The sequence below is a fragment of the Adiantum capillus-veneris genome, chromosome 6 (assembly GCF_014529385.1).
Source record: "Adiantum capillus-veneris isolate H3 chromosome 6, ASM1452938v2, whole genome shotgun sequence".
Taxonomy (NCBI): domain Eukaryota; kingdom Viridiplantae; phylum Streptophyta; class Polypodiopsida; order Polypodiales; family Pteridaceae; genus Adiantum; species Adiantum capillus-veneris.
Window position 1 is genome coordinate 170,536,771 of NC_140936.1, and position 17,021 is coordinate 170,553,791.

General features: G+C 43.2%; 1 protein-coding gene across 2 annotated transcripts in view; it reads left to right on the top strand.

Moving 5' to 3' along the window:
• Positions 1-13,493, top strand: part of LOC147456705 (dihydrolipoyllysine-residue acetyltransferase component 3 of pyruvate dehydrogenase complex, mitochondrial-like) — an 81,546-nt gene extending 68,053 nt beyond the window's left edge. Inside the window, exons 6-17 of one of the 2 annotated variants that reach the window (XM_086515149.1) lie at positions 10,722-10,814; positions 10,916-11,167; positions 11,276-11,348; positions 11,439-11,530; positions 11,616-11,701; positions 11,787-11,862; positions 12,003-12,070; positions 12,181-12,247; positions 12,344-12,439; positions 12,521-12,623; positions 12,825-12,917; positions 13,083-13,493. In XM_086515149.1, coding sequence (XP_086371275.1) covers positions 10,722-10,814; positions 10,916-11,167; positions 11,276-11,348; positions 11,439-11,530; positions 11,616-11,701; positions 11,787-11,862; positions 12,003-12,070; positions 12,181-12,247; positions 12,344-12,439; positions 12,521-12,623; positions 12,825-12,917; positions 13,083-13,153 — 1,170 coding nt within the window. In that variant the 3' untranslated portion in view covers positions 13,154-13,493. The remainder of the gene's footprint in view (positions 1-10,721; positions 10,815-10,915; positions 11,168-11,275; positions 11,349-11,438; positions 11,531-11,615; positions 11,702-11,786; positions 11,863-12,002; positions 12,071-12,180; positions 12,248-12,343; positions 12,440-12,520; positions 12,624-12,824; positions 12,918-13,082) is intronic. The other variant, XM_086515150.1, reaches the window with a different exon arrangement.
• Positions 13,494-17,021: the final 3,528 nt, after the last annotated feature.

Here is a 17,021-nt window from a genome sequence, read left to right on the forward strand (position 1 = left end):
ATTTGAGTCAAGCTACAAAAAAGCAATGTGAATAGTTAAACATATCGTCTTGCAATGAAATGTCACAGACTAAAAGTGCAAAGTATATAATGCACGTCATACAGAGGTGCCATACAAAAGTATGGTGGAGAGCTAGCACTGTGGTCTCTTTAAAAATTTATAAGAAGCGGAAGCAGTGCCCTGCCCCGTAGCGTTTATGTGTTGCGCCAAGCAAGCACATGCGCATGGGAAATTGGATGCAAATAACGGACCTTGTAGGGTTGTCGAGCTGGAGTCGCGCTTGTGCAATTGGAACGTGTAGTGTTGTGAATATATGTCCTCCCTGTCATACACAAAACATGCAGATGCAACTTCGTGTTCTATGTCGTCTGATCAATATTACCTTCTCTGTGTGTGTGTGTGTTGTAAGCTGCTCCAATCAGAATTATGTCTTCTTGCCTCCTTGCTGACTAACCCACGTTATGTATCGTGCTTCCTAACTGCACATGATAATGGGCACCTTGAGGTTGGCGTCCCCATAGCGGAAGGCACCAAATTCAATCCGCTCATCAATAATCGAAATGCGCATCTGGCATCTACTATTACGTGACGCTCATGGGCATTAGTACGGGTGGCGTTCCGCTCGATGTCATTCACCTTCAAAACAAAGCCAAAAAGTGGCGGGGATGTTATATCTATCAGTTATGAAGCCCATACTACCTTGCATTCAGCTACCTACTAGGCATTGTGGCAAGCTATGACCAACTAGAACTTGTAAATGCCCCACGTTATACTTCTCAACACATCAACGTGCAATTCAAGGCAACACGACTCCGAATTTGTTAGTTTGTTTGACGTATGTTATTTCCAAGGGGTTTCAATTAGGGTCTCCAACATTGCCCGACGGTGAGGGTGTAATGAGCGTGTTTTTGTGGCCATAGAGACGGTATACTCAAGCTCGTCACCAACTGTAAAAGATCAATTGATGCCTTTGATATCGATCTCATTTTCAAGAGAAATAGATAGATTTGTTTTGTGCATTGCGCGTCCGCTTCTGAACTTCCGTGAGTCCCGTGCTTTGAGCAATAATGAGCAAAAAACAACTTTAAAGATCCATCGATTTTGGGCCTCCAATAACCACTTTCCGCGTGCAGGGGGCGCAATAGCCATCCATTAGAAACAAATATCTCTAGTCAAAAGATGCAACTTGAAGGGTGTCAAGGTGCGATCCCTCCACAGGATGCAGAATCGAGTGCTTACGACAAAGGTACTAGTAGTTCTGTTAATGATGCAATTGAGGTGGCGGCACGAAGCCTTCTAGCCCTTTTTTGCATACAACCAGATTCCATATGTTCAGTCCAATCGATGTCACCGCCACCACCCCATGCGGGCAACTCTCCTTCTCAAGCACCCCAGCCAACTCCTTTGTCCAGACAACCCTCCTCGAATTTTTGCCGATGTAATGGATCTTATATGCTAAGGCAGTAGGAGATGCAAAGAAAGCTGACTCATCTCTACAAGAAAACCGAGATAAGATGCAGCATCGGTGAGGAATGCATTTGCACAAGAGGGCGCTTAGCACCCAACATATATGATATATTGAGTGTATAACTAAATAAAATAATTTTTGAATCTTGAGGTTGCAAAATGCATTTAATAGTAGAAAAATTCTGTACAATCCTTTGCCGAAATTGGTTTCACACTCAGACAATATATTAACATCAGTATGCGCTGCGCTATGAAATGTTAAGTCGTCGTTGGCGATTATTGCATTCGGCGTGTTCCGCATAGTACATACTATAGTTGCTATATGGAGTTTCTACCTCGACCACCTACTGCACAAAAGACCTTTGAGAAGACGTGAATAAATTTTCATTGCTTGCCCTGGAGTAGCTTTCCTCCAAGGGAAAATGAGGGTTTGTGCTGACTACAATACCAAACTGAAGTCTGCGCCCATTTGCAACCATCTGAACTTGATCCGATAGCTGATGCGTACATGGACCTTTGCGCATAGGATCTGCCACCGAATCGTGGTTATTGGCAAGAAGGGAGCTCCGAAGCAGTAACTGTTGTGCCTTCAAATCCACACCACCAGCATTCCCTGCTTCGTATGCAACTGCTGAAGAGCAACGCTGCAGTATACTGTTGTTGCTAATTTCAACTACGCCTGCATTGGCTGCCACCTGCGTGCGGTTTAGCAAGAGAAGCTCTTTACAAGTCGCAATATTGGCCATATTGTCTGTAAAATTTTTGCTGTCCCACCCAGTTATTGAACTGCTGCTGGAGGCTAATAAGTGTGAGAGTGCACGTGTGCAGAAGCGTGAGAGAGGGGAGAGAGAGAGACAGTAGAACACAAACGCAAGATATGGTGAAGATGGAGGGATCAGCCCCCCATTGACTACCATGAGCAGAAGACCCAATACACAATAACCAGATATTGTTGGAAGTGGGTATCCCCCTGGACCCATAAATAGGTGCCCAAGGGGAGGTAGGGCAATGCCTGGAAAAATCCCCACGACCCAACAAGAAATAAATGAAATATATATGAGGGCGCCCAGACAAAGTGGGCGGCCGGTCCCAAACTCGGAATCTAGACTATGGGTGGCGAGGCTGGAGACATATTACCCGTACAAGTATGCTGTCACGAGGACGTGGCAATTGCTAATCACGAGGACGTGGCAAATGCTAACCTTAGGTGTTGGTTTCTTTCTGATGATTTTTAATTTATTTTTTGGGACCCTCTTTTTGAAGTCACAAATGGCCGAACATTGCGTGGGCAGTGTGAAACGGCCGACGACCGAGAGTTTCACCCACAGTTGGGAAGCACAGGTCTCCATGAGATGATCGGGCCAGTCGGCACTGGAATCCGAGCAGTAAAAGGGTGTCTAGGCTTAGTTCGAAGTCATTTAGGCCCCCTCACTACACTTATAAGTCGGTGGGTACTAGGAATTAACTCTAGAGAAGCAAACTGGACACAGGGCGGCTTTGAAGCAATTTACCAGAAGCATCAGCTAGAGGGGGTGCCCATTTCAAGAGAGGGGGCTGATTTTTGCCCATTAAGTGCTTTACAATGTGTGGGTGAGTAGTTGGTGCAGGTGATCACAACTTTAATAGAAAGCTTGCCTTCTCCCTTGTCTCATGCAGCACAATGACTTGCTCTCGCGTATCTCTATCTCCCCTTTGGCACATATGGTAATGCCCCACTAGATGGGCTACTCAATTGACCATGTACAGTTCTGAGGGTTTATGCGCGTTTGCCAAGGCAAGAGCCTTCTGAAAAGGAACCAAATTAGCTAATTGCCAATCCCCCTCAGGTACGCACAGTTCCATCGCGAAGGATTGTGAAAACGGAGAGAGTTCTCGCGTGAAAACTCGTCCGTTTCAAAGGGGAATTGTTCCATTGCGTGCGGGAGCACCCGAGACACGCGTAGGCATACTCGCTCCGACCAAAACGATCCAAAACAGAGAATTACAGCCTGCTGTGTTTTTCTGCAGGTTTAGGGTTTCGCACCTAAGCTGCAGGGAATTGCCAGGGGAGTCTCGGAAAGGCTTTGGGATGCGTGTACAGGGCTGTAGGCACCTAACAGTGGCAAAACAGAAAATTACAGCACGCTGAAAGTGACTTGCAGCTCACTGTAAAGCTTCCAGAATGCCGGGAAAAGCGTCCTAGGCGTGTACTTTTCACCTACAAGAATTTTGCGCCGTAATGTTGGCAAAATTGGGTCAAAAACTTGCAATTACAACCATGGACATGTTTGGACAGCTTGGTGGGAGTTAGGTGAAAGTGATCGGATCGTTTCTTTGCTCTAAGAATAAAGAAATACCGAAAGGGGCGCCAGTTTTTGGGGCCAATAGGTTGTCGGCGTATGCTTGGTAGCGCTCTAGCTTCAAGGACGGGTTTCATTTGAAGTGTTAATTTCCGTTACAGGTTTTTATTTACAAAATTTCTCCGTGTCCTAAAGTCTAAAGTAAAGTTTCGGGTGAAAGCCAAAGTCTACAGCCTGTAGTTTCGGGTGAAAGCCAAAGTCTACAGCCCTACGGGCTGGTTTCATGGCGTGCTGGATGTCTTCGGCAAAACGATCACCCTTCAGCATAGGGGCAAAACTCATGTTTCGGATGTAAAGCTTAAAGGGGAGTCTGTCCCTATTGTATTTGCTTCGGCTATCACTTTTGTAATTAAGAATCATCTTTGTGTGTAATTGATTTTTGCCCGTGATGTTTCAGATAATTGTCAGTCAAATTTATGTGTGCTAGATAAAGAAAGGTCAGCATTTTTGCGAGAGTTTAATGACTGTTTTTTTGTGTCACGTGCACTGCTAACCCTATGTGCATGTGGACAAGCTATCCTAGGTCTAGGGTTCAGGTTAGCCTAGGAAGTGTTCTGGCACCCTTGTGAGCCCGCGCATAGGCGGTGCATGTCTAAGCACTTAGAGTAGTTGCATACCCTCTGATTGCACACAGCAGGATCATTAGCATGACATTCAGTACCCATCATGAGCATTTTCCAGAGCATAGAACCCTTTTTGCCAAAGTACACATTTTTCAGTTATTAACGACTTTTGTTGGAAAAGTAAGGAAGGCAATTTGCTAAAGAATTATAAAAGAAAACCATTGGGCACTCGGTAGAAGTAGGGACACAAGGAGGCAGGCACCTAGCAGTCAGGCAACACCTTAGCAAGAGCCCTAACGTTTTCTCAAGAAGAAGAAGATCAGTGTTTTCAGCCACTACCACCAGTGTTTTCAGTTCCTAGCCTTAGCCTCGCGAGAACCCGCATCCTCTGGTTGTAGCTCCTCGCGAGATTCCTCATCTAGTACGAGATCAGCCTAGCGTTTTCAGAATTCAGCAGATCAGCCAACGTTTTCAGATTTCATCCAGCGTTTTTGCATTTCAGCCCTAGTCAGGCGAAGCAATTGCAGATTCAGGCCGTAGTACCGCCACAACAGCAGATTCCCAGCAAAGCATCTAGCGTTTTCAGTTTCAGCCTTGACGCCTGTCTCGTGCACATCTAACCCTATGTGCATGTGGACAAGCTATCTCAGGTCTAGGGTTCAGGTCAGCCAAGAAAGTGTTCTGGCATCTTTGCGAACCTGTGCCTAGGCTGTGCATGTCCAGGCACTTAGATTAGTTGCATATCCTCTGATTGAGCATTTTACAGAGCATAGAACCCTTTTTTCCAAAATACATATTTTTCACTTATTTATTAATAAGTGACTTTCGTTGGAAAAGTAAGCATGGCAAATTGCTAAGGAAATATAAAAGAAACCTGACAGTCACTCAGTAGAATCAGGACAATAAAGAGAGCACAGGCAATCTTGCAGTAGGCCTTGTAGCGATTCTTCCTTAGCAAGAGCATAGAACCCTTTTTGCCAAAGTACACATTTTTCAGTTATTAACGACTTTTGTTGGAAAAGTAAGGAAGGCAATTTGCTAAAGAATTATAAAAGAAAACCATTGGGCACTCGGTAGAAGTAGGGACACAAGGAGGCAGGCACCTAGCAGTCAGGCAACACCTTAGCAAGAGCCCTAACGTTTTCTCAAGAAGAAGAAGATCAGTGTTTTCAGCCACTACCACCAGTGTTTTCAGTTCCTAGCCTTAGCCTCGCGAGAACCCGCATCCTCTGGTTGTAGATCCTCGCGAGATTCCTCATCTAGTACGAGATCAGCCTAGCGTTTTCAGAATTCAGCAGATTTCAGCCAGCGTTTTTGCATTTCAGCCCTAGTCCGGCGAAGCAATTGCAGATTCAGGCCGTAGTACCGCCACAACAGCAGATTCCCAGCAAAGCATCTATCGTTTTGAGTTTCAGCCTTGACGCCTGTCACGCGCACATCTAACCCTATGTGCATGTGGACAAGCTATCTCAGGTCTAGGGTTCAGGTCAGCCAAGAAAGTGTTCTGGCATCTTTGCGAACCTGTGCCTAGGCCGTGCATGTCCAGGCGCTTAGATTAGTTGCATATCCTCTGATTGCACACAACATAATCATTAGCATGGCATTCAGTACCCATCATGAGCATTTTACAGAGCATAGAACCCTTTTTCCCAAAATACATATTTTTCACTTATTTATTAATAAGTGACTTTCGTTGGAAAAGTAAGCATGGCAAATTGCTAAGGAAATATAAAAGAAACCTGACAGTCACTCAGTAGAATCAGGACAATAAAGAGAGCACAGGCAATCTTGCAGTAGGCCTTGTAGCGATTCTTCCTTAGCAAGACCCCCCCCCCCGGCAAGACCTTCCAGCTTTTTTAGCAAGCCATCTCAGCATTTTCAGCCAGCCATCTCAGCGTTTTCAGCAAGATCCCAACAACGTTTTCAGCCAATCTGCATCAGCATTTTTAGCCAGATCCCAGCAGCGTTTCCAGCCAAGGAGCATCAACATTTTCAGCTTCAGAAATTCAGCTAGGATCACTAGCGTTTTCAGCTTCTGAATTCGCCCCGGTTCTAGCCCTCTGTTGCAAAGCAGGTAGCATTTTTGGTCAGACTTATTAGATCTTGAGCAAAGTACAACCCGCGTAGGGGTCCTCTGCTCTCAGACTCTGCGTCGAGATGCTATGAAGAGTAAGGCCCTTAGGGCTCTTTTATTCTTACAAGGGATGCCAAAAGCAGTAAACTCAAAAGCAAAAAGTCTTAAAAGCAACTTGTTCCAAAAGTCTGCTAGAAAAGCACTCGGCGCAATTCACAGAAATTTGTAAAGGCTGCCACGTCATCACCTGTCAGTGCAAAACGTGGAAATCCGTACTGTCTACCACGTTAGCATGTCGGTGCATATTTCGAAAATCCATACCATTTGCCATGTCATCAGTCCGGGTGGTCCTGCCACTTTGTGACATACCCCTCTCTTGAAAGAATTGTAATCGCCCTCGATTATGCTTGCAAAACAAACATAGGTCATAAACCATTTCAACAGGCACTGACTCTTAAGTATCGAGGTACTAGACACGACACATCTAGCACTTGTACAAAGATGACAGTCACATCAGTGCACATGACATCACATGACAAATCAATCACAGAAACATTCATTTCAAATCTTAGACCATGACTAGCAACAACGTATTTAGTAACCACATCTAGAGACTAGATCCATTCCGGACCTCACTGATGTCGGTTAACTAATCCCATATTGCGGTCATATCTATAGAGATTTTCGACTCAAGCATTGTCGTGTGCGAGTAATCATTTTCAGGGATCCCAAGTCGAAGTACTTCTCTCATAAAGTCATTCAGCAGAATACTGTCAGCCCATCAGTATCCCTGAAACCCAAAGGGAAATCAGTGACTTTATTCCATCTATCAAGAACAGATTCCGATTCCAAGGATCGATGGTATTCTTGACCGACTTCAGGGATCCTCTTGATTGATTTGAAAAGCGGATATCATCAGATCAGAATCGCTCCGAGAGATGTCTACAAGTCAGCCTTTTGGACAAGCTTTGGTTTATACGAATTTTTGGTGATGCCTTTTGGACTTACAAATGCTCCAGCGACTTTCAACCGAATGATGGATAGGATTTTCCGAGAGCATCGATCTTTTGTGGGCATTTTTATTGATGATATTATAGTTTTCTCCAAGGATGATGCAAAACATTGACACCATCTGCCACAGGTCTTTTAGGCATTGCGTGATCACATATTAGTTCTTAATGCCAAAAAGAGCGAGTTTTTCTTGCCGGAGATACACTTCCTGGGACACTCAGCAACAAGAGGCCATGTGATTGCTTATGAAAGCAGAATGTTTCCAAGGCCAGAATTGGTAGCACAGATTTATGAGAAAGAGCTATAGGAAATCATTCATGCTCTTACTCAGTGGCGACATTACCTACTCGGAGCGGATTTCACGGTCTTTATTGATCATCAAAGTTTACGCTACTTCTTGTCACAGAAGTAGCTTTCGGAAAAGCAGATGCGATGGGCTAACATCTTGTCACAACTTCACTTCCAGATTGTCCATGTTCAGGGACATAAAAACTTAGTGACAGATGCATTGTCTCGGAAGCCCCTAGTCTTGGCTATTTCCGCGATTCATCGTAGAAGCTTCGAGGATGTGGTTGATCAGTACACCACCGATCTCGATTTTTCCGATGTGTTTACTCGGATACAGAATGGGGAGATAGTGCCAGGGTATTCCATACAGGATGGCTACTTGATGAAGAAAACAATGTTGTGTGTTACATAGCCGTTGAGGGAAAAGGTTTTGACTGAGTGCCATTGTCCACTTTTTATGGGTCACCGCGGCATTGACACCACCTTGAAAGGTGTGGAGCGTTATTTCTTTTGGCCGAGACTCAAGAAGGATGTGGATGACTTTGTTCGCAGTTGTTTAGTATGCAAGAAGGTCAAGTTTGACAAGCATAAAGCACAGGGATTGTTACAGCCTTTACCCATTCCCACCCGCCCTTGGGAAAGTATTGCAATGGATTTCATCTTTGATCTTTCGAAGACACAGAGTGGGCGCGATGGCATTTGGACTGTCATTGACAGATTCAACAAGCAAGCTCACTTCATTCCAGTGAAGAAAAGAGTCAAGCTGGACCATTTAGCGAGACAATTCATTGCACAGATTTTTCGATTACATGGCATGCTTGAAACAATTGTCTCCGACAGAGATCCCGATTCACGAGTTTGTTTTGGAGGGCTATTTGGGAGAACATTGACACACTGTTGCAGTTCTTGTCATCATTCCACCCGCAGACAGATGGGCAAGTTGTACTCGATTTATTGAAGTCTTACTTCTCTAATCAAAAGACTCAATTGGAAAAGTTTTTGCCTTTGGTGGAATTTGCCTACAACAACATGGTTCACTCTTTGACGGGGAAGGCGCCATTTGAGATAATTGAAGGTGCAACCCTTTCTAAGCACTAAAGACAAGATTTTTGAAGCCGACTAGTACACGTGACTTGGACACTACTTTTGCCAAGGTCCACGAGGCTTTAGAAAAATCTCAAGAACGACATAAGAAGGCAGCAGATCGACATCGATGAGATTTGAATATTAAAGGAAGACGATTGGGTGCTCTTACGTTTTGAGAAGGCACGCCTAAGGAAACGAAAGGGAAAGGAGCGGCTTTTTCCAAAGCTTTGCATGAGATATTATGGCCCTTTCCAAATTAAAGAAAAGATAAATGATGTCTTCTTTTGACTCAAGCTGCCTGATACTTGGAAGATTCACAATGCATTCCATGTGAGTCTCTTGAAACCTTTTAAAGGTGAGGTGCCAGTTGATGGGGAGCCTGATGAGCAACCCGAAGTGAAAGAGACCCAGGAGATACTCTTCCTGAACAGATTTTGGCACACAAGGAAAGAAAGATGAAAGGGAAAGTGATTCGGTGGTTCTTGGTTAAATTCAAGAACTATCCGGCATTAGATGCGAAGTGGATGGAGGAGGACCTAAGAGATACTCTTCAGATTTTGGAACTTTACCTTGAAGCATTCGGTTTAGCTTCGTCTACTCAGATAGATCCTCGAACTCAGCAAGGTTGAATCTACTACAGAGGGACTGCACAAGAGGGGAGTCACTCCGCTCCTTTGTCAACAGATTACCTCGATTGAATAAGGTCATTGATGTCCCCTTTGGGTTTCAATGATACTGATGGGCTGACAATATTTTGCTGTATGACTTTATGAAACAGAATTCCTGAAATAGAACATGATTGATTTGTACTCTCTCATTTGACTTGTTTGAGTGCAGGAACTGAAAGACGAAATGACTGCAACATTTCGGTCTCATAAATCTCTATAGACATGATCGCAATAAGGATTGATTAATTCAGCATCAGTGAGGTCCGGGTTGGATCTAGATGCGATTACTAAATACGTTGCTGGCAGTCATGGTCTCAAATTTAGAATGAATTTTTTGTGATTGATTTGTCATGTGATGTCTTGTGATGTTGTGTGATGTCCTGTCATGTGACTGTCGTCTTTGTATAAGTGCTAAATGTGTCGTGTCTAGTGCGTCGGTACCTAGAGTCAGTGTCTATTGAGTTGATTTATGGCCTCTGCCGGTTTTGCAGGCGTAATCGAGGGCGATTACATTTCTTTCAAGAGGGGGGTATGTCACAAACTGATGACGTGGCATCACTTTGCGGACAAGCCTTGTTGACGTGGACATCACTGTACAGACATGCTGACGTGGCAGAATGCCACGTGGTAGACAGTGCGGCTCTCCGCGATTTGTGCTTACTTGTTGACGTGGCAGAATGTACGGACTTCCGCGTTTCACCTTGGCTGTTGACGTGGCTTGGTTGTACGGATTTCCGCAATTTGCGCTGGTGCTTTTGAAGACCAGTTGCTTTTGGGATTGAATTGCTTTTGAGTTTCATGCTTTTGGGGCTCTGCTTTTAGCATCCCTTGTAATCTTTACAAGTGACCCAAGGGGGGCTCACTTCTCAGAGCATTTGGATGCAGAGTCTGAGAGCGAGCACCTGCAGGAAGTTGTACTTTGCTCATAGATTAATATAAAAGAAATACCGAAAGGGGCGCCGATCTCTCTTGGCACGGAACTACTTCGGGCCTTGTCGACTCTCTTTCTTAAATTGTGAATTGTTTTTAAGGAATCTCTGTTGTGTCGCGACAGAATCTAGACTTGGGGTGCCCAAGTTTGTTACAATTAAGCTCTTAATCTTACAGTCAATTTGTGTCCAAAGGCTTGTCAGCAACGGTTTTGGGACTTGTGATTGCAATTGAGTGCTCTTTGCTTACTAAAGTTGAGGCAAATTGTTGATACAGCTTCTTTTCAACCGTGCAGGATAAAGCAACCTTAGAGATGGAGGCTATGGAGGAAGGTTTTCTCGCTAAAATTCTTTGTGGTGATGGGTCCAAAGACATTCCTGTTGGGCAGGTATTTTATGTGGTGCATGTTTCCAAACTCTTGCCATTTAGGTCAATACTGGGGTTGGACTGTAATGCTGATGTTTTTAGGTTTCTGCTTTTGTGTAACAGCCTATAGCAGTTGTAGTCGATTCTCAAGAGGAAATTGCTGAATTTAAAGATTATAAGGCTGCAAGTGGCGGCTCCTCTGCTCCTCCTCCTAAGGAGGATCCACCACGTCCTAAGGAGGAAGAAGCTCCGAAGTCCAGCCCTGCACCACCACCAACCGAGCCTCTGGAATCAAAGTCGGAATCAACAAAGTCTAGCTCAGATGATCGTGTGCTTGCCAGTCCGCTAGCCCGAAAGATAGCAGAGGAGAAAAATGTATTTTTGTCTCTTACCATTGCTCTAGCTACACCAAAATGAAGCTTCACAAATCATTGTTCTTTTTCTATGTATGGATCTAATTTGTGTGGCTCAATTTTGTTTCAGGTACCTTTGACTAGCTTGAAAGGTACTGGTCCAAATGGGCGCATTGTAAAAGCTGATGTTGAGGAATTTATAGGTGCTAGCACGTAAATTTACTAATTCCTTTATACAGCATTCACATTCGGTTTATTTGTTGATAACAGCTTACTTTCTTGTTGGTTGGTAGCATCTGGTGCCACATCAGCACCTCAGAAGTCATCAGAGAAGCCCCTTCAGTCTCTTTACTTCACAGATATTCCAAACACGCAAATCAGAAGAGTAAAGCAAATTGCGGTCAATGGTTGATTGGTGCTTGGGATTTATTTCTGGCATTAACAATGACTTTACAATGTCATGTTTGCAGATCACTGCGCAAAGGCTTCTGCTATCTAAGCAAACAATTCCACATTACTATCTCACAGTTGATACCCGAGTAGATAATCTAATGGCGTAAGTACATCTATCTTGTGAAAAGCTTTTGGTCTTTTATGTTTGGAATGTCACTAAAGTGTGTTGCATTTTTGGCCAACTTTAGTTTGAGGAGTAAGCTGAATACCCTGCAAGAAGCATCAGGTGGCAAGAGGATTTCGATCAATGATTTCATTTTGAAGGTAAAGACAGCCACTCCTAAGCCTGTATTAAGTTAGGAAGATTGACGGGTATTGAATTAATGAAAGGGGGGACGATCTGTGGTCCACAAGTTGGAAAGAAGACTTTTTTAGGATAATTTCCTGATCCTGTATGTTTACAGGCAGCAGCAATGGCATTAAGAAAGGTTCCAGAGTGTAACAGCTCCTGGACAGACGAATATATACGACAGTAAGGGTTCTTATGATTAAGTACTTGAAACATACAAGGTGCATTTATGAGTAGATTCTCCATCGCGAATTACTTCAGCTAACTTTCAGTGATCATGGAATCACTATTAGGTACCACAATGTTAACATTAGTGTCGCAGTGCAAACAGACTTTGGTTTGCTTGTGCCAGTTGTGCAGGTATGGGAGTCTTCATTCTCTGAAAAAACTGGGCATGGATTGGTTGTGATTGTCATGGATGGGTTGTGATAGTCCAAGGGTTTGTTTTTGGTCCAGAATGCAGACAAGAAGGGTCTGGCAGCTATTGCAGAGGACGTGAAAACCCTAGCTGAAAAAGCCAAGAAGAACAGCTTAAAACCTGCTGACTATGAGGTTTTTTAGCTTATTCTTTTGATTAGTGTCAACCCTCTGTGCTACTCGTAATCTTTACACAGCTGCTTGTTGCAACTTCAGGGAGGAACGTTCACAGTCTCTAATTTAGGTGGGCCCTTTGGAGTGAAGCAGTTCTGTGCCATCATCAATCCACCTCAATCGTGCATTCTTGCAGTGGGAACAAGTAAAGTTCTTTGTCTATGAAGTGGTCAAATTCTAATTTCCAAGTTTCCTGTATTTCTTCTAAGTCTCAAATAATTGTACATTAGAATAGGTTGACACTTGGTTCAAAAAAAAGTAGTGGAAGGTCCAATATTTGTCCACTACTGAAATTCGCTTTTTTTGAGTCTGATACTCTTGTCATGCGTGAATGTGTTTCTTGCAGCTGACAAGCGGGTCGTGAGTGATTCGGAAGGTGGGTTCACAACAGCCACATACATGTCTGCAACATTGAGCTGTGACCACAGGGTTGTGGATGGTGAGTTCCTGCACCTCTTTGTTCTGGCTGAGCTTTATTGTTCAAACTTATGCTGGAGTTGCACAAATGATTGTCCCCTTGGCACGCATTAAATTTGGATTGCTATGGTTTTCAAAGCGACAGGTCAGAGAAGCAATCTTAACTTTATTGAATTGTGTATAACAGGGGCTATAGGTGCTCGGTGGCTAGGTGCTTTTAAGGGCTATATTGAGGACCCTGTCACATTAATCCTATGAGGAGGGGTTAAGGGTGCCTCGCTGAAGAGACAATAATGGAGGTCTGTGTGTACTTGGAGGTAAGAGGTGCAATACATTGTCTCTGAGCTGATGCTGTAGTGGATCATGCCTTTTTGAATAGGAGGAGGGGATTTCCTTGTCTCTTTTTCACCAATTTAAAGATCTCTTCACTCACATTGAGAATTTTGTCAGCTTTTAATTGAGGCACTTTCTAGTGCATGTAAAGGCTACAGGCCCTCGTACCGGGTTTTTTGTAATAATGTGGGACAGGGGGCACAGAAGGAGGAGCGTCTTTGACTATTGTAATCCAGCAATAAAGTGTCGTCTCTTGTTCTTCCTATTATGAGAGTCATATGGAGAGACACTCATGGAATTCGTTTCTTTCATCCCCTACTACTGAACTCTTTTCTTCAGGTGTTAGGCTTGTGTTTTATCAGAGTTTGTTCTTTTTGGGGTGAAGATTTCTGTTGCTAAAATATGCTTTACAAAGATTTCATGCGAATGTTCATTGTGGAGAACAATGCATTGAAGTTTTTTCATCGTTGAAAGTTATAGGGGATGAGACTCTTTATGATTGTGACAAAGAGGCTAGCTTTGAGGTGTTTTAAAAGTAGGCTTCTGTGATTTCTTGTGAATGGTCGTCTCCAGGGACAAAATAGGCTAGCTTTGACGTTTTTTGAGAGTACACTTCTGTGATTTCTTGTTTTCACCTCAGGAATAATGATGTTCTTCCACATTTCAAAGTTGAGGGGTGGAGACTCTCATGAGCTGTGCAACACATACTTCGAGTTGAGGGGCAGAAACTCTCATGAGTTATGCAAAACATACTCGATTTTGAGGTGTCTAAAGGGTACATTTTTGTTACTACTGCAGCCCTGATATCCTTCTAATGGGATTTAAAGGCAGATGCTTCTATGCATTTCTGGTGAAAAGGCCAGGTATGTGCGAGGTAATGTCTTATGTCAGAAAGCTTTTTTTCTATATTTGATGAACCTTTGTGGTTGGATAAGCTTGGGACTTGAAATTTTACTCATGTTTTCAATTTAGCGTAAAGTTTGGAAAATTGGAAGTATGGCTCGTATTCGATTGGTCAATCAACTTTCAATGTATACTTATGTTTTCACCTTTGTGATTGAATGTGTGCTTCATATTGGGTTATGTCAAAGTTGGGTTCTGAAATTTATGAGTTGGAAGGTATGCTTCATACTTGCCCATAGATAAGAAAATGGGAGCATGCTTGATGCGTGGATTGGCTAAATATTCCCTATTTGAGAAACATGCCTAATGTGTGGAGAGGGTAAGAAAGGGATTGTAAAAGAGCATCCTTCTTACATGGCATGTCGTACTGAAATGTGTAGAACTGCTACAAAGTGTGTTGTTTCTTGCTTCCAAGAAATAATAACAATATTGTGAACGCCCCTGTAATTGCCTGAATACTAATATGAGAGAGAGAGAGAGAGAGAGAGAGAGAGAGAGGACAAGCTCACTCTTGCCCTCCACTCGAGTACATATCCAACCAAAACAAATTCCCCACCTGTCTTGTATTGCTGCTATATATTTAACTATTTCAAATCTTAAATATAAAAAATAAGCTTATTTCATTTCCGTAAAACTAGCTACTTCAACTCCTTGGTACTTTATAATTTGTGGACAATCCTTTATTGCCCTCGGTCTCTCTTTAAAACAAAAAAGTAGGGTTGTTGCAAGCACTATATATATTATCTTATTATCTTATTATCTTATCTTATCTTAGTGAAGTCATTCCTATGTTGAAAATATAACTAGTGTTTAATAATATTTATCTCTTGGTCCCTGTGAACTTTAGCTTACCTTTGTTGAGAAGTTCTCTCTCTCTCTCTCTCTCTCTCTCTCTCTCTCTCTCTCTCTCTCTACAATTGGTAGGTCGCACTTGCTTGTGTAAAGGCCATCCCTAGCTTGGCAAACATAAAGAGGGGCACAACTTATATCAGCCCATCACTCATCCTTCTATCTTCTTTTTTCGTGCCAAACTTACTCTTGGTATCGAAGAATACTTTCCTTCTCTGGTCAATCACGATAAACCTCTCGCACAAGTCAAAGAACCGTTGATTAGGGTAGATACATCAATCTAAGAGCATGTAAGAAGAATTCAGCTTTTGGACCCCGGGGTGCCTTGGTTTTTTTTTGGGGGGGGGGGGGGGGGGGTTGGGGTTTTGGGGGTTGGTTGAAGGGCTCCCTATATTTTCTAAACGTAGACATGGAGAAATGCTACCCTTCCCTATGGAAGGGCATATTTTCATTTGAACCTTCTATTTTGGGGGGGGGGGGGGGGGGTTGGGGGTTTTGGGGTTGGTTGAAGGGCTCCCTATATTTTCTAAACGTAGACATGGAGAAATGCTACCCTTCCCTATGGAAGGGCATATTTTCATTTGAACCTTCTAAAGACATAATACCATAAAAATCATGAGCAGAGTGTTGCAACTTAGCGACATGTTTGATGAACACAATATATGAAAAAAATGGGTTTGGAAAATAATAGTAGTCAAATATCTATTTAGGAGCTTCTATGTAGGTCAAACTAGATTTGTGGAGATACATAAAGACTAGACGGGACTCTTATTTTACATACTACTTTCCTTGCTTCAATGTTCTAGGGTGCATCTCAAGGTACTTCCCTTTCATTGGTGAGTACCCAATTTTAATATCCAATCCTGTTGAACGAATTATTTAAAACAAGCCCTTCTAATTACATACTCCTGAAAATTTTGACCTTCGTACAACAAAAAATAGCCTTTGTTTTTTTTTTTGGGGGGGGGGGGGGGGGGGGGGGCGGGGGGTTCCTATTGGGAGAAAATTGGACATTAGAAGATATTGTTGAAGGAAGGAGGACTATAGAAGGAAGGATCATTTTTGGTTTACTGAAGGAAGGACTATGCAATGAAGGAGGACTATAGAAGGAAGGATCATTTTTGGCCTCGTCTGTAAGTGACGTGTAGTTATGAAGGGATTGATGGTTATGGGCACCCATGAGGTCAAGGTAGGATCTTGGACATCGTGTCGCCACACCCTGTTGGAGGGGGTGGAGAGAGAGAGAGAGAGAGACAGAGAGAGAGAGAAAAGAAGAAGATAATTTTTACGTCCTATGAAACTATCCCAAGAGACCTTAAAGATCTATCCAACGAGAGAGAGAGAGAGAGAGAGAGAGAGAGAGAGAGAGAGAGAGAGAGAGAGAGAGAGAGAGAGAGAGCGCTTATTATGTTTTGTAGATGCAATACTTTCAAGAAATTGTTATATGAGAGATGGATAGGGTGGTAGACTTGGAGAAGGAGGGAAGGCAGAGGGAGGTCAACCTGTCAGCATGCGATCGGGCGGCTATCTTTTTGGTCGCCCATCCAAGGTGATTTTTGATTGACGAAGAGCTGTGTCACTTATAGTTGAGGTATATAATGGGGTAATTTTTTTTAAAGAAGTACCAAATGATGATGAGTTTTTGATACAAGACTCGAATGCTTTGTCTTGGTTCTCTCAAAAGAAGCATGATGGGAGACTTTCAAGGGATTTTTTAAAAAAATGTTGAATTTAGTCTCTGTGAGATCAGACAACGATTAGAATGACCAGCCGCAACTAACAAAATGAAAGCCATAAGTACATATCCTATAGGATTTCTTTTGAATAAACACTATGAGGAAAATTTCCTCCTCTCTCCTCTGACATAGAGTTTTCTCTTTATTCTTCCCCCTTTTACATGAGCTCTCATGTGTGTGTGTGTGTGTGTGTGTGTGTGTGTGTGTTTTTTTTTTGGGGGGGGGGGGGAAGGGGGGGGGGGATTTATATTTTAATACGAGTGAGACTAACTCCGCCTGCGACGTAATGTAGCCGCCTACGGCGG